General features: G+C 35.0%; 1 protein-coding gene across 1 annotated transcript in view; it reads right to left on the bottom strand.

Annotated features, from left to right (window-relative positions):
- LOC144978546 (uncharacterized) overlaps positions 1-27500 on the bottom strand; it is a 54661-nt gene that overhangs the window by 22832 nt on the left and 4329 nt on the right. The window contains exons 3-19 of the mRNA XM_078924759.1: positions 21672-21841; positions 20295-20455; positions 19374-19450; positions 18238-18320; positions 16506-16728; positions 15632-15711; positions 14327-14473; positions 11798-11900; positions 10637-10785; positions 8032-8142; positions 7549-7615; positions 6872-6972; positions 4588-4746; positions 2618-2740; positions 1487-1588; positions 563-620; positions 190-339 (exon numbers count right to left, since the gene is read on the bottom strand). Of these exons, the coding sequence (XP_078780885.1) occupies positions 190-339; positions 563-620; positions 1487-1588; positions 2618-2740; positions 4588-4746; positions 6872-6972; positions 7549-7615; positions 8032-8142; positions 10637-10785; positions 11798-11900; positions 14327-14473; positions 15632-15711; positions 16506-16728; positions 18238-18320; positions 19374-19450; positions 20295-20455; positions 21672-21841 (2064 nt within the window). The remainder of the gene's footprint in view (positions 1-189; positions 340-562; positions 621-1486; positions 1589-2617; positions 2741-4587; positions 4747-6871; positions 6973-7548; positions 7616-8031; positions 8143-10636; positions 10786-11797; positions 11901-14326; positions 14474-15631; positions 15712-16505; positions 16729-18237; positions 18321-19373; positions 19451-20294; positions 20456-21671; positions 21842-27500) is intronic.

Genomic DNA, 27500 nt, shown 5'->3' with positions numbered 1-27500 from the left:
TTTCTTAGGAGTTACAAGGCTTAATTTCCCACTTGATCTAAAAACCCCTAGATAGAACATACAATTCAACCTTATAACTTTCATTTATATAACAAAGTGCTCTAAACATAGGGCACAATTGGTGAAGGTAAACAATTGAGAAAGTAGCAGGTACTGCAAAAATTCTGGTCTTTTAGATGTTAAACATACTTATGGGGTCTCCAACTGTGACAGGTTTGATTTGATTTGGGAAGAACATTTTTTTGGCCACAGCTTCTTTCAAGTCAGTGATGACGGGTTGTAAGTCTGTGTATTCTACCTGGACCATGGACGCAGCGTGTCTGGCAGTGGTTTCCAAGTCTGTGGGTGAAAATTATACCAATATTACTATCATCATCATCGTCATTGTCATCATCATCATCATCATCATCATCATCATCATCATCATCATCATCATCATCATCATCACCATCACCACCATCACCATCATCATCATCATCACCATCATCATCATTACCATCACCACCACCACCATCGACGCCCTTATTCCATACACCAACAGCACAGTTACAATGTAGATTACCTGCAACAATTATACCAATGGGTTGACCAGCGTAGCCGATTTCACCTGAACTCAGAAGCTATAGGAGGAAAATCAAGTACGGAAAACGAGTAAGTAAACAAAATCAAACATTATTTGATATTTCTGAACAAGCTATGACTACACATTCCAAAAACATTTGATTTTTAAAATTTAAATCTAAAGAATCTGTGATTAATCAAACCAAAAAAAAAATTGATATTTGACCATAGGGTCTTAAACATCTGTAAATACTCGCATAAAAACAAATAATGTTTGATTAGGTATAAACGAAAGATAAATAAATACACATTATATTAACGTGGGCTGGGTGAGAATAACGCGGCAGGCTGGTTTTTCAAACATTTTATTACGATGTTTTCCTTTCTGCTAAATTTCTAGTGTATCAAACATCATCCTGAATATAAATCACTTGTCTATGTTTGAACACGGCACAAAAATCGATGTCAATGAGTAGAATGTTCATCCTTTATACTGATTGGTAACTTGCCATACGTAAATTATCATCTATTTTCCTCCCAATATTTAAATTCTCAGATTATACACGCCTCATCTAGATTTATTCTTATCCACAATCTCGTAGAGAGTAAATCTTAAGTAAATGAAAATATCTAAGTATTCGTGATGATGACGAAATCAACAAAAAGAACAGTGACATTGAAGACAACATTGGTGAAAGAGATGATTTAGATGATGATGATGATGATGATGATGATGATGATGATGATGATGATGAAAATGATGATGATGGTGATGATGGTGATGCTGATGATGATGATGATGATGATGATGATGATGATGATGATGAATATGACGGCAACAAATACATAAAACATGATGGTTCCAATAAAAACAGGAGAAGAATATAACGAGGAATAGAGTAAATGTGTGATTATATAGACTTACTTCTTGTGGCATATTAGGATATATCCCCATCCCCCTCCAATTGTTGACCCCACCTTTAGGAATGTCTTTGGCTTGTATGAACGCTTCCACACCTGGGTAAGCCTAGCATTGATAAGATTGTTACATAGAATGTCATTTTTTTTATTGATAGACAATCGGAATATTTGGAAAAAGAACAGTAACTCCATTCTATTATAGTACCCCTGTTGTAGTCTTTAACATAGGAATAAACAGGCCAACTTAAAATACATTAATGACCACTTGTGATGTATTTACATTGGCTTAAACAATTTAAATCGAAGGTCAAGGTAAGCAGCTATGCATCAAAAAATGATTGACTCCATACACTGCACCAAACGGAAATTGTATTTATTTAATGACCTCTGACTGTCATCTTTTAAAATAATTTTTCATACTCGCACAGAACTGAACGTAAAGTGAGTTGGGCCATCATAACGTTTTACGTCACTTACATAATAAAAACAAAAGGGAATAATGTGCAACAGTGTGATGTTTTTGTTTTGTTGACACTTTAAATTACAATAAAATCAACTTCTAATATTGACTTACATGAAAATTATAATGACTTTTCTCATTCTTTCATATTTACTGACTTTAACGATGATTTTAAAGGAAACTGTATATCTGGAGTGTTATAATGCAGGTTTTGGCCAATATTGATTTTTTGTAAAATAGGAAATTGTACATATGGAGTGTTATAATGCAGGCGTTGACCAATATTGAGTATTTCGTAACATCGGAGACGGCCTTCCAAAGGACGGGCTCATCCCTCGGTCTGAAAATCCAATAATGGTCAAAAACTGTATATTTCCTTGTCTTTAATAAGAAAATGGTGAGGGTTTCGTGTTAAATCGAATTGTAAAAAATGGTTGATATCGTTGTTGATTTAAAACACCATTGATGAGTGTTTATTCTCTTTTTTTTTCCAATGCTGGATGGACAGGAAGACAGCAGATAAAAAAAATCAACTTTACCCAAGATTAATACTAATCATTTTGCTTTTAAAGTAAGGCTACCACCTTGAGCTATCAAGACCCCCCCCCCCAACCCCTTTTTTTCTGCCCTTGGAATCCGTACTTGCTCTATGTTTATCAGCTTATATCCACTCACCAAAGCCGCAGATGCATCAACAGATTTAATCTTGGCATTTCCAACTGTACTGTAGACTACTGCAGCATCAAGCTGGTCTGGTTTGGGAGGCAAGTCACCTAGATATACTGGGGCTCCACTTGTCTGGAGTAGAATTTGATTAATAAGGTATAATCGCCATAGGCGTGCGGACACCATATTCACCATTAAAGTCATCATCACTATCACCATCTTCATCATCATCATCATCATCATCATCACCATCATCATCATCATCATCATCATCATCATCATCATCATCATCATCATCATCATCATCATCATCATCATCATTGTAGTCATTATTGTCATGCTCCATCATTGTCCTCAAGTCATAACTAATGATACAAACAAGAGATTTATAATCATAAATCCTTTTGCCGTCAATAAAGCAGTATAATCATAATAACAAGATATGAAGTGAGTAGAAAAGTGCCAGAAGACAATAGAGAATAAAAAATTTTTTCGCGGCGGTGGTGGGGTTTGAACCTGCGACCTTATTGGTACGACAACTCCGCCTGGCAGGTGAGAGCGTGGCTCTACCGTGTGAGCTATCCACGAGCACAAAAATATTCGTTTCAAACCCAAAGTCATTTCTAGATCCCTCTCTCACCCACTTCTTGAGATCGCCGATTCGTTCACCACCATCGCGAAGTAATTTTGACCAGCAGTTAAGCTTAATAGCCAATATTCTCATCACAAACATATAACATAGAAACGATTGAGACATTGAGTATGCTCCGGTGTATGGGGTGAATTTTTAATTCAGAAAAGTGAGTGGAGCAGGCACTTTTGTTAGTAACAACAAGATATGAAGTGAGTAGAAAAGTGCCAGAAGACAATAGAGAATAAAAATTTTTTTCGCGGCGGTGGTGGGGTTTGAACCTGCGACCTTATTGGTACGACAACTCCGCCTGGCAGGTGAGAGCGTGGCTCTACCGTGTGAGCTATCCACGAACACAAAAATATTCGTTTCAAACCCAAAGTCATTTCTAGATCCCTCTCTCACCCACTTCTTGAGATCGCCGATTCGTTCACCACCATCGCGAAGTAATTTTGACCAGCAGTTAAGCTTAATAGCCAATATTCTCATCACAAACATATAACATAGAAACGATTGAGACATTGAGTATGCTCCGGTGTATGGGGTGAATTTTTAATTCAGAAAAGTGAATATAATCATAATATGTATGCCTTTAAAGGCAGTTAGCATTGACACTACAAGCATTTAAATACATATTGCTTTACACTCAAAACATCAACAATATTCAAAATTGTCCACAAGTAATATAATCTCTCAATCTCTTCATCTAAACATTTTAAACAGTTCTGCATAGTAAAATTGAAATGTAACCAAAATATTTTGAAAACTACATGAAGCGAAACAATTGTACCAAATAACAGAATCAATGCCCAGAAAGACTTCCAGCCACAACTTACAATTACAGAAAAATTTCTTGATTTGATTTTAATTACTCCATCATTATAATTTATTCAATTCACTTAATATCAAAGCATAACAGTCAAGAGGGTTATATAATCCATTAAAATAGTTACAGTTCAGTATTTTTTGAAAATGTGTCATTGCATCAACATAATATTGATGATGTTAGTGACCGATTTTGACAACATCTTGCATGAGAAACAAAATATATCATTACACGCGCTATTGATGCAATGTTAAAGCCATCATGTGTTGGTAATTTGTGTTATTTAGAATTGATCTTAGTTTCTATAATGTGAAATCATTTGTATAAAATCCGGGTCTATTTCAAAAATACTTTACAAAAGATCTGACAGACCCAATTCCTGGAGAAAAACCAAAAAACGTTACACTTAAGACTAAGATTTGACCCTTAGCTTGTGTGGCAAGTGTTCTAATGAGCTATCAGGACCTTCTCATCTGCTAAAAGTTCACCATCACATTTAGAACTTTAAAATCAAATCTTTACCAAATATCCAGCAATGGTTTTTGGCATGGGTTCTGTCAAAGGCCACTTTTCTTTATTAGTGCCGTAGTCCCGAGTTCCGGTCATCAGGGGTCGGGCAATCTTTGACCCTCCACTCACATAACGGGGGTCCACATTTTTTTTACAGATGTCCAGGCAATACTGAGTTTTAATAGAAATATAAACTTTGTCAATTAATTAATTGACCGATGATGAATAAAAATAAACGTTCTTTTAAATGTTAAAAGAAATAATAATAATAATAATAATAATAATAATAATAATAATAATAATAATAATAATAATAATAATAATAATAATAAAAAATAATACTATTAATAATGATAATAATGACAATGATATTAATAATGATAATAATAATAATAAAATTATCATTACTACTACTACTACTACTACTACTACTACTACTACTACTACTACTACTACTACTACTACTACTACTACTACTACTACTTCTACTACTACTACTACTACTGATACTGCATCTACTACAACTACTACTATTACTAATGATACTACATCTACTACAACTACAACTACTACTACTACTACTAATACTACTACTACTACTACTACTACTACTACTACTACTACTACTACTACTACTACTACTACTACTACCACTACTACTACTACCACTACCAGTTTCAATTTCAAACAACACAAGGCACTTCTTTGGTATTCTTTTTGTACTTTTCACAATGTGTCTTTGCCAACAGCCAGGAACTCATTCACACCCGAGTCACTTGTGTTAAGTGCAATACTTGAGGACACAATGCCCTAGACCCAAAGTTTTCCTATCATTGTGCCCAATTTGTTCACAGTCAACACTGCATCTCACTTGATTTTGTTACAAGAGAAGGCACTGTTCTATTTAGCAGCCTGTCACTGTAAGTTATATTAAAGAAAAATAAGAAAATGAATCGGGTTTAAAATTGGATATTAAATCTGGACTTATCGTCACCGTGTTGATTTTGTTTTGACACTTGCAATACACATGGGTGGGTGATTTAAGCACCAGGAAAAGGATAATATAAAAGGGAGAACAGGAGTAGGTAGTCCCTCAGCGCCATTAGGCCCATGGAGCCGGGGTATATATCCCGATTTCTATATCGTGAAACAAACAATAGTAATGCTTCCTACCTTTTGGGTAGGATGATTGTCTATCGCAATGCACTTTCCACTAAATCAAACAGACTCAGCTATCCACTCACTGCTGGGTGGAAAGGGGGGATCACCAAAGAATCTTGACTGCACCTGGGATCCATCTCAGTCCCTTTATTTGTGAAGCAATTGCTCTACCAATGTTGGGAAATTTACATACCTCGGCAGCAAAATCAGTCATTCGGGTGGAAATGATAAAGACATCATTGCTAGAATCAAGAAAGCGCGTCAGGCCTTTGCAATAGTGACACCAATATGGAAAGCTTCCAGCATTTCCACAAATACTAAGCTTAAAATATTTAATACTAATGTTAAAAGCAGTCCTGCTCTATGGGTCAGAGACTTGGCGAACAACCTTGACTACATCAGCCAAGATACAAACTTTTGTCAATCGCTGTCTTCGACAAATCCTCAAGTTGAAATGGTTTGACAAAGTGCCAAATGCTGACCTTTGAACAAGAAAAAAACAAGAGCAAATGGATGTCCAGGTCAGACGAAGAAAGTAGCAATGGGTTGGCCATACCCTGCGGAAAGAGCCCTGTAATATAACCAAACAGGATCTCGAATGGAACCCACAGGGCATGAGGAAACGGGTCGTCCAAAACAGACTTGGAGGAGAAGCCTTCACCAAGATTTGTGCGTCTCCAATCTTACCTGGAGTGAGACAACGGTCTGTGCCAAGAACAGAAGAAGATGGAAGGGTGCTGTTGAAGTCCTATGCTTCGCCAGGAGCCAAGAGGCATAAGTCTGTCAGAGTAAGTCAAGTGCCCTACCAACTGAGCTATCGAAATTCAAAAAGGTCTAGACGTTAGAAGAAAGTACCTCTGTGCCTTGTGAAAGACAAAATCATCTGGATTTTTGCCTAATGTGGAGATAGATTTCTTGACCACAGACAACACCTACTAATGCATGCAGATTATAAATTGTCAAGCAGACATATAACACCTAATTGAGAGATTTTAACATAATCTTTCATTGTTTAAAATGTATGACAATAAAGGTCATACCACAATGACACGCTGTCATCCCAAACCCAGGATTCTCGATCACCCTCTTTCTGCGTTCAAGGTCACAGTATTGAATGAATAGGAGCACAACAAACCTTATAGAACATGGCCAGACCAAGACTCTTTCTGTAGGCAGCACTGGATTGACCCTCTTTAAACGATGGCTTGAGCTCAGAAGCTAAAATCGTCAATGCCTCTGTAAGATAATCATTTATATGACTGAATAGAGTAAATAAATTAAAAAAAAAAAACAAACAAAAAAAAAAACTACGTTGTAATTGTAAAGAGAACATCCAAAACAAATTTCGAAAGATTTAGTTTAATGGCACTTTCAACTCATTTCAGGTTATTCATAAAGTGGCACCGTCATCAGAGAATGTTTGAAAGACAATGGTCACTAACTCTCGCCATGGTGTTTCCTTTTTTTTTTATTGGAGGGGGGGGGGGGGGGGCAGGACCTTTACACACATCACCCTACTCGAGTCAGGAGTAAATTAGAAGTTAGGTACTTGAGCAGGCACTTTGAAGACATTACTCCACTAGACCAAATCATAAATGAGTACTTGACAGTAGGCAGTGATGGATATAGTTTGATTGCAAGTGCAAGCATGTCTCACAGTCGATTTGCTTGAAATGTTGAGGTAATAAACGAATCTTTGTGAAGAACAATTACTTGATTAATCCACGGCAATGCACTGAAAGTGCACTGTATAAATGAGCATATTTATTTGATATTGATGTTCAAATTGAAGAACAAAAAAGAAAAACTCACGTTTAAGAACAGCAGGATCTCCCAGCTTTTTATTGACTAAATAGCCTTCGGTGAGAGTGGCGTGAATCTGTGGAATTTAAAAATGTATTCTAGATCATTGACTTAATAATCTTTGGTGAGAGTTGTACGAATCTGTAGGATTGAAAATATATCCTTAATCATTGACTTCACCGACTCTGTGGGATTAAAAATGTATCCTTAACATTGCCTAAATAGCCTTCTGTGAGAGTTGCGTAGATTTGTGGAATTAAAAATGTATCCTAGATCGTTGACTTAATATTTAATGAGAGTTGTGTGGATCTGTAGGACTGAAAAAAAAGGCTCCGTGAAGATGATCTAATACAGAGATGGGCTTATGGTGGAACTGTCACGTATAGAAGAGATCTTGAACGGTATTATAAGATTTTTATCTTACACCAGAGTCGGTTCACTAATTTGTTACTTTAATATTGTCTAGAATAGAAAAAAACTCTTTTGACTTACAAAATCAGCACTCATTCCAAGCATGACGATGCTGGGTTTACTCTTGACCAGGCAGTTCTGGGATTCGTCAATCTCCATTCTGATGCCGCCAACAGCATAGGATTGGCATGCCTAGGAGGTAAGGCAAATGGAAAGCAAATTATAGAAAATATCGCCTTGTATATTGTCATTTCATTCTGAAAGTTGAGTTAGCTCAATTGATTGCAATAATTCACCTCACAATCAGAAGGGACACGTTTTAGTTGTGCACTTACTTTTGCTAAGGCTTTTGTTCATTTTTTTATTGATCAGTAATGGGCTAGCTGAAGCTGTTGGATCTGACAGAAAGTAATTTGCAATAGACTTGTATGCAGTTGTTACTGTTCGTTTGACACTACAGTGATAGTTCTTAAAGAGCCATTAAGCCCATGGAGCTAGAGTTTATCCCGGTTTCTTTAGCGTGAAATGGACAATAGCAATTGCTTGCTACCCTTTAAATAGTACACTAGTTTATTGCAAATTACTTTCTGCCAGATCTAACAGACCCAGCTACCCAATCACTGCTCTACCAACTACCAACCCTCGAGTTTATCCTCTCTAAAAGGCTGCAAAGTAATATTTTCTTAAAAGTTTCGATTCTGTATTTGGAAACGAAAGTAAACGTGCATTAAAGTCACATATAGGTAACATTACTGGCATTTATCAGTGAGATTTCTTTTACTTTTAAAAATGTTTACAGTGCTGGTCACACTTTCAGTTATATCAATGCCGATAGAAAGAAAGATCATTTAAAGTCCTACAGATTAAAAAATCATGCACGAGTGATGGAGCACCAGCAATTTCCCAGAAGCACAAACAATCAAAAACTATTGACAATTTCAACTAATAAACGCAGTTGTCCAAACCAAAAATTATTGATGATCAAACCTCCACCAGTTTCATCTATAAATTCTAATGATAAAAATGGATCTATCAAGATTAAACAGATATCAAACAAAGATGAGAATGGTGAAACGTGTAATGATAACAAATGTCTTCTGTGAAAATCGGTTCTGGACGACGTCGTTAGTCAATTGAATATAGGATCCTCGTTTCTCAAGAAGACCCCATTATCGGATTCAGAATGTCCGCCAATGACAAAGCCCAACGAACGCATAGGAGTCTCGAACCTGGCCATGGATGTCGTTTGCAACTATGCCATTAATATCTCATGTGTCTTTCAGAACACTATCAGCCATTGCTCCTCGTCTACATCCAATGCCGAAAATTCTGAGTGTGTTTTTGGCGAACTTCAAGATTTGGCATCACTCGTAAACGGCGTTAGAGAGTAGGGCGTAATCTGCTTTAGGTTAGAATTAAATAAATTCGGAGCCATGGCCAAATGTGACCCACGGCTCCCAATTGGTTTTATGTCGGCTTGAACCAAATGCTGATAAGAAAATTTCAAATTGAAATAATCAGATATATAAATGTGTAGCTTTTCGAACGTATAGAAATTATTGTCACCCTCCCCAAGAAATCATCATATGAACTAAATCCAAATCTTATATTATTTAGCTTCTAAACAATAATAATAATAATTCTTCTTCTTCTTCTTCTTCTTCTTCTTCTTCTTCTTCTTCTTCTTCTTCTTCTTCTTCTTCTTCTTCTTCTTCTTCTTCTTCTTCTTCTTCTTCTCTTCTTCTTCTTCTTCTTCTTCTTCTTCTTCTTCTTCTTCTTCTTCTTCTTCTTCTTCTTCTTCTTCTTCTTCTTCTTCTTCTTCTTCTTCTTTCTTCTTCTTCTTCTTCTTCTTTCTTCTTCTTCTTCTTCTTCTTCTTCTTCTTCTTCTTCTTCTTCTTCTTCTTCTTCTTCTTCTTTCTTCTTCTTCTTCTTCTTCTTCTTCTTCTTCTTCTTTTATTATTATTATTATTATTATTATTATTATTATTATTATTATTATTATTATTATTTTAATGTTATTTTATTATTATTATTATCATCATTACTATCAGTATTATTATCATCATTATTACCACTATTTTAATTACTTTTTTTCGCCTACAAGAACTGCAACCTAACAATAATTGCCTATTTGGACAATAAAGATTATTATTATTATTATTATTATTATTATTATTATTATTATTATTATTATTATTATTATTATTATTATTATTATTATTATTTTTATCATTATTATTATTATTATTATTATTATTATTATTATTATTATTATTATTATTATTATTATTATTATTATTATTATTATTATTATTATTATAGCTCAAGAGTGGAAAATACTTTGTGTCGGCTAGCATCCTATGAAAAAGGTAGCAAGAAATTGCTCATTTATGATATAGAAACCGGAATAAACTCCAGCTCCATGGACCCTAAGGCTCTGAAGGACAGCTTTCGGTTTATTTTCATTCCATACAACACCATGCTCAATAACTATAGATAGTATGCGCTTGGCTAAGAAGCTCATAACATTGCCATCCGGAAGTATAACGGACCAACACACAAAACTGTGTGTATCCATGAACGTTCATAGTCTGTTTAATACCGTTCAGTGAGCATTACTCATAAACGCGGATGGCAAAAAACAATAACAAAGACGTGAGTGACGTCATCTTCGAACTATCTATACCTGTAGCCTGAGGGCCGTTCTGTACGTCCTCATTTGGAAATTAGTGTCAGTGAAGGTTGGCACAAGCATAGCCAGAATAACTTTTCCTTTCATGTCCAGTTGTAGAAAGTCAGGTAAAGTGCAATTGTCACGGTTGCCATTGCCATCCACTATAGAATAAACAGTATGTAAATAGAGGTAAATTCTAATGTTTCAGCCAAATCAACGACACATTTGAATGGAAGCAATACTTAAGACAATATAAAAGAAAAAGTAAAGAACTAGATAAATGAATTTAAAATATATAAATAAATGAATCGAAGAAACTGGAATGATCAAAATAGATTAAATATAGATTGTATATTAATGATATGGGTTCAATGCCCATGCACTGTTTAAAGATATGAAGAAGTGTGTATGAAAGGTGCCAGACAAAGCAAGAAAGAAAAATCCAAGAAAAAAACCCATCGATTACTTCTTTACTGTCTTGATTTTCCTTCTCTATCCCCCCCCCCCTCCCCTCCCACCATATTATGCTCATTTCATCAACACAATACCTGTTGATATTGCATGTCTGTTCAATAGAATTTTCCTGTAGAAACACCATTATGACTTTTCTTCTCCAAAAACTATAGTTGTAGAAAAATATCGTTTATAAATCAGTTCTAAAGACTCAAAATATTCTCAAATGTAATCCTTTTTTGTCATTTCACAGAATATTGATTGATGTAAAATGCTCTTTTGTAACTGTAATTAATTCTAAAACTTTATATCTACTCTAGATTCTAATTCATCCTTTAAGTATACATCAGTTGACTGATGATAAACAAAGTGCGGAAGCTACCACCACAGATTTGCAGCTGAATGTTTTAATTTTGTTTTTATAAATTTTTGTTACCAATATGGTCTATTATAAGTTATACGAGCATTCTTTAAAAAAAAGTTACAAGATTCTATTTCTCACGTAACTCATAATAATATAATATACATTAAATATAATCAGAGATGAACTTTCAAAAAAGCACTTTCGTTCCTATAGTAGAGATGTTTGATGGGACGGTATTTCAGCAAATGGTTTTCAATTTGTTAGGGGTTTGGCATTAAATATTATCATCATTGTCTTTAAAGTTCAATCAATCAATTAATCATCAAGATAAACTTTCAACAAAAACAACAACTTACTTATGAGCAGTTTAGTTCCTATAGTCTCAAGGCACGTAAAGATGTCTGATGGAAAGTCTTTGTGATGGTGTTTCAGCATTAGATTACCAGCCCAGCATCCAAGCTGTGAAGAAGTGGGAAATATTATGTTTGTAATAAAGAAAAAGTTAACAGCGTCGTTCTGTCCGAAAAAATGTCATATCGCCTAACAGATGTCATGTCTCATCCTACATGTTAAGTGTTGCTATTGAGCTGGGACCCCTTGTAAAGGGCTTTTGAGACTCCGAGTGGAAATTGTGCTATATAAAAACTCTTTTTCTTTATTTTTGTAATCTTTAAATCTCGTCAATCTGGTTTTCACTTGTCATATCAAAGTTTTATAGGGTCCCCGATAGCTCAGTTGTTAGAGCACTCGCTTCATTTGCAAAGGGACCAAGATCAATCCTGGGTGTTGTCAAGATGTTTTTCTGACCCCCCCCCCCTCCCCCCCCCCTCCCCTCCTGTCAACTCAACAGTAAATGGGTAGCCAAGTCTATTAGATTTGGAGAAAGTACTTTGCGATAGACTAGCATCCTATCCAAAGGATAGCAAGCAATTCCTGCTATAGAAATCGGGATAAACTCCGGCTCCATGAGCCTAATGACTCTGAAGGACGACTTTTACTTTTTAATCTTTAAATCTCGTCAATCTGGATTTCATTTCGATGTATCAAAGTTTTAGAGCCAGGGGGTTTGAGTTTTAACTCACTCAATCCTAGAGATTTTTGCTACTTTTCAAAATTGGAAACATTCTAAATTTAAAATGAGCATAGTTTTATTCAACTACCATTAACATGTAAAAATTAAAAACATTAGCTTTGATACTACGCCTATAATTTGTCTCGGAAAAATTGTAATTGATAGGCATTTGGTAAAAATAACCCGGGTAAACGACGGATATAGTCGGTGTTAGGGCTGAGTGAGTTAAGCCTGAACAAATTCTTTTGTTCATTTTCAAGTCCTTTTTATTTATTGACTTAATTAGATGAATACGAATATAAATAGAGGCATTAAACGTTCTACCTTTTTTTCTAAAATGTGCATTAAACATCCAGTTTAAATTCTATCTACCTGATACGTCTCACTCACCATATTATGTTCCCTTCAGGATGCTATCGATGTTATCTTTAAGCTTATACTATATCATATTTTTCTTTTATTATTTTGGCCGTCGTAGCTGTGTGTAGCCTTTAACGAATTACTGTGTGAATTCTCTCATATTTGTCATGCTATTTTGTGACAGTAATTTGCCAAGAGAGTTATATAATAAGGTAAATGATGCCATGTAAAAAGCTCTAATTACGAATATTATTATTATATCATCATCATCATCATTATCATTATCATCATCATCATCATCATCATCATCATTATCATTATTATTATCATTATTATTATTATTATTATTATTATTATTATTATTATTATTATTATTATTATTATTATTATTATTATCATTATTATTATTATTCTCATTATTATTAGCATTATCATCATCATCATCATCATCATCATTATTATTACAATCGACTTGGTTTAATCGCACACTCCACTTATACACACCTCAATCCCGAAAAACTGTATTTTTTCTATATATCATTCTGCATAATCGTACGCCTTCTCTGCTTAATTAAGCTCTACACTTTGATTTCATCTTGATTGGAGTAAAATATCTAAATGTTATAAAAGAAACAATAAAAGACGTATGCTCATGTGTGTTTTAGTGAGATCGCGTTTGTGCATTTATGTTGGTGTGAAGTTTTACCTGTCAACAGATAATATTACCCCTGACAAATACTGAAAAACTTGACGTGGTGGACTACTACGTTGCTTCATCCAAGAAGAATGCTTGACAGTTGATCTTCATGACTGGAAGCAAGCATTTATAAACAGCTTGCATAGAATAGAAAGGAATCAACGCTTCACGATTACTATTCTTACAAACAATAATGTCACATTTTGTTGTCGATAAAAGATGAAAAAAAAAAGAAAACAAAAAACAAATAGCCAAAAAAAAAAAAAAAACAAAAACAAAAAACCTGGAATATTTTGTGTGTGCTGTTTTCGATTACGCCAACAGTGTTTCAAGTTTTTGAGAAAATTCTACTTAGAACATGTGTTTGTCAGACAGAACATTCATTGCTATTTTTTTTTCAAAAAGAATAAATTTCATTTAATATTTATTGGACAGGCATTTAAAACAATAAAAACATGATTACAAAATCAGGTGTAGTCAGCTGAACAAAATTAAATAAAAAATAAATAAATAACACATTTGCACCAAAAAAAACTTGTATATAGATAGAACAAAATTGATGTCACTCATCTCTTGGTTATTATTTTTAGCCAGCCTTTTTTATGAGAAGTTCTCACTAAATCCTATCAATCAGACTATAAACGTCCAAGGTTACACATTAGTTTTATGAGTTGGTATGTTATATCCGGCTGGTGGATGTTATGAGCTTTTTGGATCAACGCATAGCATCAATATTTAGGTAGATTCAACACTTACATTTCTAATGCCATTCATGGCAACACGTTTCAAGTGATCGGCTAATGCCCCAGCATACGGGGTGGATGGTTCTGTCCTGCTCCGGTCGAACAAGAAAATCAACTGATTGATGCTCAGGTTGCAACCCAATACTATAGTTGGGTCAAACTAGGGAACGAAGAGAGAGAAATATAGATATTAAATATATAAGATCGTTTTAATCATTAAAACATAAATAAACATATAATTTCTTTTTTAAATATTCTTCTATGCTTTTATCTTGTCCCCATTAAAAATAATTTAACCTCAAAGAATATGCAATGTGTAACGTACAACAAATTGTTACTTATGTTTTAAGGGCAAGTAAGGAACACTTGGTCTATTTTAAAGCCCTATTGCTGATATGATACACGGTTTGAATAAATAAACAAATATATATATATATATATATATATATATATATATATATATATATATATATATATATATATACAGTGGCGTGGCATGCTTACAGTTTATTGTGGTGCCAGAACCAGAAGAAAATGACATAAAACTTGCTGTAATTATAAAAAAATACAAAAGAAATAAAAAAAATCTAAAGAAAAGACTTACTCAAATAAGTAAGAGGCGGTATATACCATTTCTCAGTTAAAAAAAAAAATGCTATAATCCCTTTTTGGATGCGGTGCCAGGCACCAAATCAACCAATGTCGCCACGCCCCTATATATATATATATATATATATATATATATATATATATTTATATATATATATATATATATATCAAAAAAAAAAAAATTCAAATGTTATAGAACCCACAGTTTCTGCTTTTTTGTGGCGGGGAGGGAGGGGTCGGGGTGGAGGAGAAGATCATTTTCCCTTCTTTTGCTTTTTTGAAATCCGCTTTGATTTGAACTGTAAAATACTCCACTTGTCATTTTGTTTTTCATTTTAACCAGTGCCCTTCAAGCACATATTTGCCGGTCTAATAACCGGCTTGATTTCACATTGTTGTCATGGACAATATTTAGCACTGGTTTGAGAGTATTTCCATTACAACACTGAGCCCATAACAATTTGGGTTATCAGAACTGCAAATAAGTGAATGTCGCCAGTATCTTATTTCATATTTTTCATGTAAATATTTAAAGAATAGATAAGTATTTTTCATTTAACACAAAGCTCACCTCTTTGATCCGTGAATTTAATGGGCAATAAACGTACATTAAAAAATATCAAAGTCATATTTATTTCCATCCACCTTTGGAATTTGACTGTCAGTTGATGTATAGCACAGCTCTCTTTGGTGTGGTGAAAAAACTTACATCAATTCCATAAAGTGCTTTAATGCCTCGCAAATCTATGATGACGTCATAATTTATCATTGCCAATTCTTTGAAGACACCTGGTAGGGAATTTAATACAACAAGAATGAAAAAAAAAGATGAGCTTTTGATGAGCAGACTGGACTCCTCAATAATGTGGCCCACCATCTCACTCTGGTATGATAAAAAGCAAGTCCTTCAGAGCCATTAGGCCCAGGCCCATGGAGCCGGAATTTATCTCAGTTTCTTTACCGTGAAACGGACTATAGCAATTGATTGCTACCCTTTGGATAGGACGTTAGTCTATCACAAAGTACTTTCCACCAGATCTAACAGACCCAGCTATCCATTCACTGCTGGGTAGACAGGGGGATCAGAAAAAAAATAACCTTGACTGCATCCCTTTGCGTGTGAAGCAAGTGCTCTATCAAGTGAGTTATTGGGACCTCCAATCTGATTTTATCGCTGGTTATTTTTAATGCTTTACTTTATAGGGACATCAATCAAAATTTACAAGCCTCTAATTATAAAATGTTTCTTATTAAAAAATACAAATATAAAATGTTGCTACGAAGTTAATTAAACAAACAAAAACTAAAAACTCCTCTCCAAAGGCATGCTTATTTAGTAGAGATTGTCCATGCAAAAGACAAATTGTATACCTTTGTTCTTTTTTATTATTCGTTTTCTTTTAATTGAAAGAAAGAAAAATCAGGAAATAATGTTCTAAGCCAAGATCAGTTTGTCCAGATTTACGTACCCCAGAACCGTTTTAAATATTTCTTTTTTTCTTGTTTTCTTTTTTTTTAATCATTGTACAACAGAAATTATAATAAAAATGATCCACTGAGAATTTTTGAAAAAATAGAATTACCCGAACCAGAGTTACCGAAGACAAGACGATACTTTTGATCCTTGTATTGCTTCATCAGCTTGGCTAAATCGTCTATAGACGTAGGTTTGAGCCACTGTGCCTGACCATTGACGATATGGACTGGTCTATTGGAAGCTAAACTGTGACACGCTGAAGATTCACTGGATTCACACTTTCCAGTACAAGGCTTGCCGTCTTTCTTACAGAGTTTGCCATCGAGTTCCTGTAAAACATAATGCTGCTTTAATGACGTCTTGAAGTTTGAGATGCAAATGTTGATACTCGAAGCTCGAAGTGGAAATTTTCAATGTAAAAATAGAATAAAAGCTATGCAAGGCCATCCTCTAATAATAATAATAATAATAATAATAATAATAATAATAATAATAATAATAATAATAATAATAATAATAATAATAATAATAATAATAATAATAATGATAATAATAATAATAATGATAATAATATAATAATAATAATAATAATAATAATAATAATAATAATAATAATAATAATAATAATAATAATAATAATAATAATAATAATAATAATAATAATAATAATAATAATAATAATAATAATAATAATAATAATAACAATAATGATAATAATAATAATATACTGCGCCTATTTACTTTTAGCTCTTTTAATTTGAAACTTAATTTTCCTCCTGTGTTCCTCAAAAATGTCTTTGTCAACCTGTAGCCTGAAAGTGAGCCATTTCCTTTCAGCGTAACATCGTTCGAGTTTTGCACTTGTTCTCATCTCACATCATTTGTCTTTGTTAATTATATTCAAGATTCTAATATATTTTTTTCATTTTTATTTTCTTCTAAAATGTGAAATACCAAAAATAAAATATATAGAAAAGAATGTTTTCTTTCAAAGGTAAATTGGCACAACATTCCCATAAAAAGGAGACACGAAGATGGTTCTTTATACAAACTTATTCAGAGAAATAGTTTAAAAGAAAAAAGAAACAGACCATCCATCACAGGCACACACACACACACACATAATATACACACACAAACACACACACACACACACACACACACACACACACGGCTCACATATCAAAGCAATTATACAGCTTAAACTATCAATCCAGAAGAAAATGAGAATATTGGTTATCGACAGCTTCAGTATCAAATGAGACGAGATGAAAATTGACACGTCGAATTTTCCCCTTAATAGCGAAATTCAAATTTAAATTATGTTACTTAAAATGCAGATAAAGTTTGCCAAAGTCTTCAGATCAAGACCAAATTTAAACTTGCATGGAAGCGAAAGTTGGAAAGTGAGGAGCAAACTAACAAACGAATTGGAATTGTTTGAAAATAAATTGCTCCAATTAATTTTAGCCCAACAAAATAATTAATGAAACCTTGAGAGCTGGGACAAGTCAGAATGGAAGCAATTGATTTGCCAAAAACTGCACTATGTTGGACAGCTGATGACAAAAAAAAAACATGGGAAAAGTTCTTGGAAAAAGAGATGAAAGATACTGATTTAGCCTGGAATAACATTGGTGTTCATGTGGCTGACGTGAAAGTGAAAGCTCTTGGTAGATGCCTTATGTAATCAATGGCTTGAGGAAGATGAAGAAAGTCAAGTCGATAAACAGAAACATTAATGCCCTCTGTGTTCCTTATAACTTATGCTTTTTATCTTTGTTTTCACTTTAATCTTAATTTGACTAACTATATCATAAAGCAAAATTCCAATTTACTTCAATGTCTATGAGACCTCCGTTCAGCTTCTTTGGAGCATCCACTGCAAAGGATTTCATGGCATCCAAAATGGGTCGATAGCCTAAGACAAAGATATGATGAAATAATGTAATGAAGACATAATTAATTTTATTTATCAATTTTTAGAGATGAAGACAAAACTGGTTTTATTTTTCAATATATGGGGATTTACAACAGATGATCTTTTTAAGATTGCCATTATAATACAAACTTTTACGCAACAAGCTTAATGTATACTTGAAAATAAAAAAGCACCAAATAATAAGTTTCACATGGGAGCTAATTCAATTGGAGAATGAAAGTAGTTATAAAAGGCAATCCATCCTTCTATCAGCGAATTAACGCTTACAGAATCATAACACCATTTACATACTGTTATTTCATCAATTGAAATCTACCAATCAGATCAATCACAAAAACCTTGAATTTGATGACTGTAATACACTATTTTAATTTCAGATGTAAAAACTTTAGAATACTAAGTACATGAATGATGTTCTCTCCCGATATTTTCATCAGCTTTCATTATGATACTATTACACAAATGAGCATTGAAAGACATTGATTAAATCAAAATCAAACTTAATCATAGAAATTTCTGCTTAACAGCGCTGTTCAATTTAGGTTTTGAACTCTACCATGCATTCTGATTTGGGGGCCTTTCTAACGGTAGAGTAGTTGCAGTATAAGACAGTGGATGCAGTAGGGCTTTTAAAGACCTATCTGTATAACCAACAGAGATTGGCTTGCTGGGTCTGAAGTGGCAAACAGTACGTAATGAGAGACTAGCTTCCAACCCAGAGAGAAGAAATCCATTGAAAGTCAATGAGATGCTACAGAAACAGGACAAATTCTAAAGAGATTGGCGGGGGCTGTCTGAAGCCTGGGATCATAAAAATTCTATTGAAAAGATGAAAATTGAAAGGTTTCCGGCATTACAAAAATAGGATACATTCTAACTCAGGGCACCTTCTAGCTCTGAAAACATCTTTTCTTCTCTTTGTATACTGGATTAAGGGAAATATTAATAAATAAGAATAAATATTTACAGAATATTGTTTACTTTTTTCCTATATTAAAAATGAAAAAAAAAACAGAATCATTGATAACTGACCTGTGCATCGACAAATGGTGGCATCAAAAGAATCCTCTATGACTTGCATTGTTGGTTTGGGATTTCCTTTCAAAATTCTACAAATGATTGTGAAAGATTGACAGCTATGATAAAGGAAACGTGCACCTTAACATGTTTTTATACTTTTTTAAAAAGATATGAATGGACCAAATTTTACAAAATCGTATTAAATAAGCAAAACTTGTTATATTAATTTATTTCAAAACTACAGCGTGAATGGCCATTTATATTTCAGGTGCAAGAAAAAACTAAATGGAAAAGTTTAGAAAGAAATGAGCGACCCAATTTTACAAATGATATTAAATAAGTAATAAGAAAGAGCATGGGAGGGAGAATGTGAACCTAACTTTTTATATTTTAAAATCTATTTTAAAAGAACACTTCAAGCTAGTATTGGGGATGCTGCTGAATTGGGACAGCGACTTTATTGGGGGATTCCTTAGGAACAGAATTTTTTCGATATAAAAATGCTTGTCTTTTCTAATTCCCGCCTCTTAATTAGGATGGCCCACCGCTTAATGAGGACGAGATTAAACAACGATCATCCCCATAAAAGAGCTTTTTCATTGTCTTCTGTCATTTAAAATGATGGTACATTAAATGCAAATTAGTCTAACGGAACAGTTAACCGGGTGTGTGGTCGTAACGTTCATCACAGAGTTGTGAACAAGAGAATTTATCTGTACCCTCTGTTAGTGTCTATAGCGACAGCCAATCGGGTGTGTGATCGAAACGTTTGTCATAGTCATCACGGAGATGTGAACAATAGAATTTGCCTATATCCCTTATCAGTGTCATCGCCTCTTCAAGGTAGACGAGTTTTCAGTTCAAACTAAAGAGTAATAAGTAACTGTTAAGGCTGATCAAATGCTAGAAAAACATGGATGAACTTAGCCTCACCCAAACATGTTCATGACTTGTCCAGAACTACAAAAACCACATTGAGCTCCATCTTTCTTGGCCAGTCTATCTTGGATGGGGTGAAGACCTGTGCGAGGGTTCCCTAGACCTTCAATGGTGGTGATGTCATGGCCGTCACATGAATATAGTGGCAACAAACACTAGTAGAGAGGGGAAAGGTGGAGAGAAAGAAAGATATTTCATACATATCTAGAGTGAGAACTCTATGGATAAAATCTAGTGAATATATTATGAACTAAAATTATTTCCAAAAAACTTATTAACCTTTTTTATGGTATGACACTCGACTCCCGACCAGTAGATCCCTCGTCCAGCTCTGAGTGGCACAAAGTTGAGCCATTGGAAAAGGCTCTTTACTCACATTTCCTCATCACAGTATGAAAAAACGAGTACCTAGCTGGTAAATAAATTGTAATAATGCCTCACAGTCTTGTCAAAAATGTTAAATGGTGCTGGCAACTTGGGATTCCTTCCTTGTAAGGTGCTTTGACTAAATTTAGTGGAAATAGTGCTACGGAAAAGCTATTTTGTTTTTGTTGGGGATTTTAAATGGGGTTTGTATTTTTGTTTTTTATTTTTATTATTTTTTTTTGGGGGGGGGGGGGGGGGGGGGGGGGAGTGTTACATTCAAAATCCAGATTTCTACTGAAAGATTTAGAAATTATTGTTAAAAATAAATTTCATGGGCTTTTTTTTGGCGGGGTGGGGGGGGGGGTAAAATTGTTGTTTCTCATAAGTATCCCACATAAAACCACTAACCTGTAAATTGTACAAGGCGAAAAAAATATATGATTGTGTCTTTCGAAAGAGGAGGTAGATCATAATATATTAATATGATGCATAAAAAAAAAACAGAAAAGAAAAAAGAAAAAACATACCCACACACATGAGTGGAACAGAAATAGATGTTAAATGTATCCGTTGTAATAAATCGAATAAAGAGGTGAAAATAATAATCCAGAAGTATAAAAAATGGACAGTGATCCTTTTGAAATAGGGTGATCATGAACGTGGGCTAATCTTTAGAATATCTACTCCAACGAAGAAGGAAACCTTAGAAACTAAAGATGTATGAAATAGCACAGAGGTAATAGTCTAGTAAAATTCCAGTTTGGTGTTCAGTCCACACAGATTTAAACATCCAAGGTTTTTTTCCGATGCGATTCCTGTTTGCGACAAGATTTGTGTCTGTATAACAGAATTTTAATAAACAAACTTGAGCGACCTTAGTGCCGAGATGGCTAGGTAGGTTAAAACGTTGGGCCACAGCTTTATCCGCTGCTGTGCACTTATGTGGAAGTTGAGCACTGTATAAGAAATTGCTTATCATTATTATTATAAATAAAAGCTACTTACAGAGTTTACAGTGTAATCAATTTTCTCCTCCAACACAGGCTGAAACAGGTTGATGGAAACCAAACACGCACCGCATCCACCTTCGTAACACATCCCTTTGGTGCCCATTGACAGCCTGGTTTGGCGCAGATAGTGAACCAAAGTGGTTGATGCAGCATATTCATTGCTTACTGGATGAAGAAGAAGAGAATTAAAAGAATAAGTACAAAAATCAAAAACACATAAAGCCCCCCATAAAGTTAATAGGTTGTCATCATGCAAGGTCTAATGTGTATTTCTTTGAAGCACTTGCCTAAACTTACAGTGGTCATATATTACTTGACTAGCACCAGCTGTCCACTCAAAAAGAAAAAAAAATAGCTAAGATTTGCGTTCAACGAGGGGGTCCTGATAGCTCAGTGGTAGAGCACTCTCTTCACAGGCAAAGGGACTGAAATCGATCTCAGCTAAAGACAAGAATTGTTTTCAAGCCCCCATGTCTACCCAGCAGTGATTGGGTAGTTGGGTCTGTTAGATATGGCATAAAGTACTTTGCGATATACAAGCATCCTATCCAAAAGGGTAGCAAGCAATTGTTATTGTCCGTTTTATGCTATAGAAACCGGGATAAACTCCACCCTAATGGCCCTGAAGGACTACTTTTTTTGTGACAATGCATGATAGGCGAACCATCCCTGTTGTGACAATTTCACCATGATCGAACAGCAAAATATTTTGTTCAGAAATAAGTAAAAGTTGTCTATCAAGGTCATATGTGACCTGTCATCTGAAAACAATATCAGTATTATGTAGAGAACTAAACCGAGTGCTAAAAGGTATTTTTTAAAAAGGCAGAACAGACCAGAAATTTATGGAATATTATCCATCGATGTTTGGACGAGTTGTTTGTTTTTGATTTGTTTTTAATGGTTTTACGGCGCTTGCAACACATTAAGGTCATATCAGCGCCAGTAAAAAGGAAGAAAATTGGATAGTAAAAAGTTCTGGAATTATTATTTAAGCACCCTAGAAAGGTAAGACAATGGGGAATTGGTTCAAATAGGAAACATGTAGATTCCAAGAGCACACTATCAATGTACTTAGTTTGGTCCCCACTAGGGGTACAAATTATATATAATATGTAAATAAACATAATACAGTGCATAACAGAGAGATGATTTATAAGGAAAATATACATGTCCTTACAGGGAGAACGTCAACAAAGCATTGCACATGAGTCTCTCTTATCAACCGAGGAAATAATATATCATTTGGTTAATGACATATCACTTTAAAAATGTTGTTATATACAAATACTTTTATAAAATAAGATTATAACAAATAAACTTTTTTTTAAATGAAAAGCTCACAGTGCACTATTGATGCACCAGTTAAATCGTTTCTCAGCGATCTTTCGTCTGAGTTACCGAACCGTGAAGTCACTGATTTCACGGCGGGTAGTCGTAATCTTGGGTGTATTGCTTATTATTTTTCATTCTTTGCAACACATCACTGTGAACTTTTCATCAAAATATATTCATTGGTTATATTTTTATTTTATAAAAGTATGTATATCATAACATTTTGGAAAGTGATTTATTTAATATAATTAATGATATCTCATCAACCAGACGATATATTTCCTCAGTTGACAAGATAGACGCATGCGCAATGCTATGTTGACGTTCTCGGTGTAAGAGCATGTGGAAAATAATATCTCCCAAAACTAACTATGCATTTGACCGTTTCTCTCCCAGCTAAGGGTATCCGGCCAGTGCCAGGACAAAACCAAGTAAGTTCATCCCAAGACAAAGACAGAAAGCACGTTGGGGAAAAGATAAAGTGCCTCCCTGAGGAACCCCACCCAGTTGGATGAGCTGATCCCTGTTTTGGGGCTTCAGTGTACAATCACCAATCTTACATTTCGGATAATCCCACAAATGTTCTATTGGGGATAGATCTGGGTGAAGGGAGGGCCTTGGAAATATTATCAACAGAACTGGTCGCTAACCACTTTAAATTCAATCTACTGACAGATGTACATGTATCCGTCTTACCACATAAAATATTGAAACACCATTTTCAAGCTGCCTACAGCGTTCTGTTGCATTTCTTTGGTCATTTAAGTCATTTTGAATTTTTCACAACGGCAATAAAACCTAATTACAAATTAGTAAAGGAACAAATTATGTGGCTTTATATTGCTCACGAACTGGTGGTTTAAAAAGTGCTAAAAAATTTACAGCTCTCAATGTGTACTGTTGCAATGGATATAGAATATTTCATGCAGTGCATGTGGAGGGGTTAAAGTGAATTAACTAATGGTCATATATAAGCATTGTCTACAATTAGAAATTTATGCCAATATGGCTTATGTGACTTGTTTTCCGTTCATGCATACCCGAGTCGAAAAACAAATATTCAAAACCTGTGTGTTATAAGTGGCGAATTGTATATTAGTTTTTGTCATTTTAAGAAACTATGTCTATTATCTTCGATAAGAGTTGACTCTAAAGTACCTACATTTTTTAGTTTCAACAACATCAAAAAATCCCAAGTGATATACGATTTTGAAACTTTAGGTCAGATATGTCCCAGAGCGCTAGCGTTCATCCCATTTCATGCAACAATTAAAAAAACAGTAACAATTTCCTGCTAATCTTTAGGAAAGAATGCAAAAGACCCAAACTTGAAACCCATCGTTTATTAGTGCTCGATCAACTAGTCTAATTGAATATGAAGTGTTGGTACCCAAACATACTTTGAAGCAAGTTGTACTGCATGAAAACTCTGTTCCATTTGGCCTGTTGGGCAAATACACGAAGCACATTGAACTTGATGAAATCATGAAATTTTCTTTACACTAACTTTGTCTGCCAGTGCTAAAAATCTTAAATTATTAGTATCATTAATTGACGTTAGCATTGACGAATGCAATTATCAAATATAACATCGTATCTCTCACAGCTAAAGGGTCCACACAAATTCCCAGATAAAAACAAATAGTCTTTAAATATGATCTTGAAACAATATTGAATTTTATCATGCCTTTATATTCTACGACAAGGACAGAGCAAAAAGTGATGAGGAAGGAAACAAAAGCTATACAAGGATAGAGGAGGTAGCAACTTGAACCTCATTAATCTACAGAACAGGGAGGGAGCCTTCATTATACATTATTCTATTACTTAACATTAATGTTTAGCTTGTCTGAGGTTGGAATTCATCTTCAATTATTTATTCTTTTACCTCAAAGTGCAAAACATCAAAGAGACGAGTAATCTATCCCAACAATACATTTTGTAACAAAACTATAGTTTAATTTTGGTTTAATTTTCTCTACAGAGAGGACCTAAAAATATCTCTGTCGTCTATCTGAAATTTAGTAATGTATTTATGTCATCATCATCATCATTGCCTTTTTCACCCTGGGTCAGGGTATAGGCCACAGACAAACAGTTTCCATCCTTCTCTATCCCGAGCTAATTTTTTAATCTCATTCCAGGTCTTACCACTTCTCTGTATATCAGCTTCTTTAATTCTTCTCCATGTTCCTCGTGGCCTTCCCTTTGATCTTCTGCCCTGAGGGTTCCAGTCCAATACTTTCTTTGTGATAGTGGAGTCGTTCTTTCTAAGTGTGTGTCCAATCCACCTCCATCGTCTTCTTCCTATTTCCTCTCCCACTGGTTTCTGCTGTGTTCTTTTCCATACTTCTTCATTTTTTATTCTATCCATCCATTTTATTCTGAGTGGCGTACGCATGCACCTGTTTACGAAAATCTGTACCCTCCTTATACATGCCTGTGATGCGTTCCAAGTTTCACATCCATATAGTAGGACAGACTTCACATTTGAGTTGAAAAGTCTTAGCTTCAGTCGAAGGGCGGAGATATCTTTAGTTCTCAAAAACTCTGTTCAAAGATGTGAATGCAGCCTGTGCCTTTCCTATTCGTGCTTTCACCTCTGCTTCTGTGCCTCCATCCTTGTCAATTATGCTTCCGAGATAGCAGAAAGTGTCTATATCTTCGAGTTCCTGATCTTTTACTTTGATCTGCTCCCTTTGACGCGTACCTATCCTCAAGACCTTTGACTTTGCAGGGTGAATTCTTAGACCAATTGATTCCGAGAGGCTGTTTATAATTGTGGTTTTTGCTTGCATCTGGTCCTGGGTGTGGGACAAAAGAGCCAGATCATCTGCAAAATCCAGATCATCCAACTGTGTCCAGGGGGTCCACTTTATCCCATTTCTTCGCCATTTGGAGGTTTCTTTCATTAGCCAATCAATGGCAAGGATGAACAGGAATGGTGAGAGCAAGCATCCCTGCTTGACACCAGTCTTAATTTCAAAGCTGTCAGTAAGCTGATCTTCATGTACAACCCTGCAACTTGATCCTTCATACATTTCCTTAATGAGGTTTACTATCTTTTCAGGGAGTCCATAATGTGCCAGAATTTTCCACAATGTTGCTCTGTCAATACTGTCGAAAGCCTTCTCGTAATCCAGAAAGTTGACAATAAGAGGAGAGTTCCATTCTATAGACTGTTCCACTATGACTCGTAGAGAGGCAATCTGGTCGGTGGTTGAACGGTTTTTCCGAAAACCTGCCTGTTCGTCCCGCAGTTTAGCATCTGTTGCACTCTTAATTCTCTCTAAAATAATACGGTTGAAAACCTTTCCTGGGATAGAAAGAAGAGTGATTCCTCGATAATTATTACAATTACTGAGGTCCCCTTTCCTTGGAAGCTTGATAAGATGTCCTTCCTTCCAATCCTTTGGGAATATCCCGTCATTCCAGATTCTCTCAAATAGTGGGTGCAGGGCCTCAGCATTTCTTTCAGCATCAACTTTTAGAGCCTCCGGTGGAATCTGGTCTGGTCCAGCAGCTTTCCCCCTTTTCATCTTGTTAATAGCACCCACAATCTCTGCTATCGATGGTGGATCACAGCTAATTGGTAACTCATTACTTGCAGGCAAAATTTCTGGCTGGTTGTCTGGTGATTGTTAAGAAGGCAGTTGAAATGTTCCCTCCATCGTTCAGATTGAGTCTCTTTTCCAAAAATAGTTTTCCCATCTTTGTCTTTGACTGGTACCTCGGTTTCCCATATTTTCCAGCAAGTGTCTTGGTAGTTTAATAAAGGATCCTCATGTGTCCTCCTGTCGCTGCTGCTTCTGCTTTTTCTGCAAGTCTGTTCATGAATGCTTCCTTGTCTTTCTTCACAGATCTTTTGACTTCTTTAGCTATGGCTCGATACCGCTCTTGTGCACCCAGTCTTGAAGCCCTTGTTCGGCTTGCGTTCACTTGTTCCTTCCTTGTTCTCCTCTTTTCAATAAGGTCCAAGGTGGTTGGACTTATCCATTCTTTATGTTTCGATTTCTTTACCCCCAATACCTCGTGGCAAGTTGTTATGTAGACTTCCTTGATCTTTGCCCAATGTGACTACATCTATGTCCTCCTAGAGCTCAGTAAGCGGTTGGAATCTATTACTCAATTGTAGTTTGAATTCTTCATTCTTTTCCCCATCAAGTGCATTCACCTCGAATTTTCTTCTTGTATATGGTCTGGTCCCATGTTTTCTGAGTCGGAGCTTAAGCTTTGCCAATAACAGGTGGTGGTCTGATCCAACATCTGCCCCTCTCTGTATTGTCACATCTTTCAATGAACGTCTGAATCTTCGAGAGATACAAAAATGATTAATCTGATTCTCTGTCACACCATCTGGTGAGACCCAAGTTGCTTTGTGGATCCTCTTATGGGGGAACACTGATCCTCCAATCACCAAACTGTTGAATGCACAGAAATTTGCAAATCTCTCACCATTATCGTTCATTTCTCCCATGCCATGACGTCC

The sequence above is a fragment of the Berghia stephanieae genome, chromosome 8 (assembly GCF_034508935.2).
Source record: "Berghia stephanieae isolate SIO BIC M18660-M18661 chromosome 8, UCSD_Bste_1.3, whole genome shotgun sequence".
In the NCBI taxonomy this organism is placed as follows: Eukaryota; Metazoa; Mollusca; class Gastropoda; order Nudibranchia; family Aeolidiidae; genus Berghia; species Berghia stephanieae.
The sequence above is the reverse complement of the archived record's forward strand: the minus strand, read 5'-3'. Positions and strand labels throughout refer to the sequence as shown.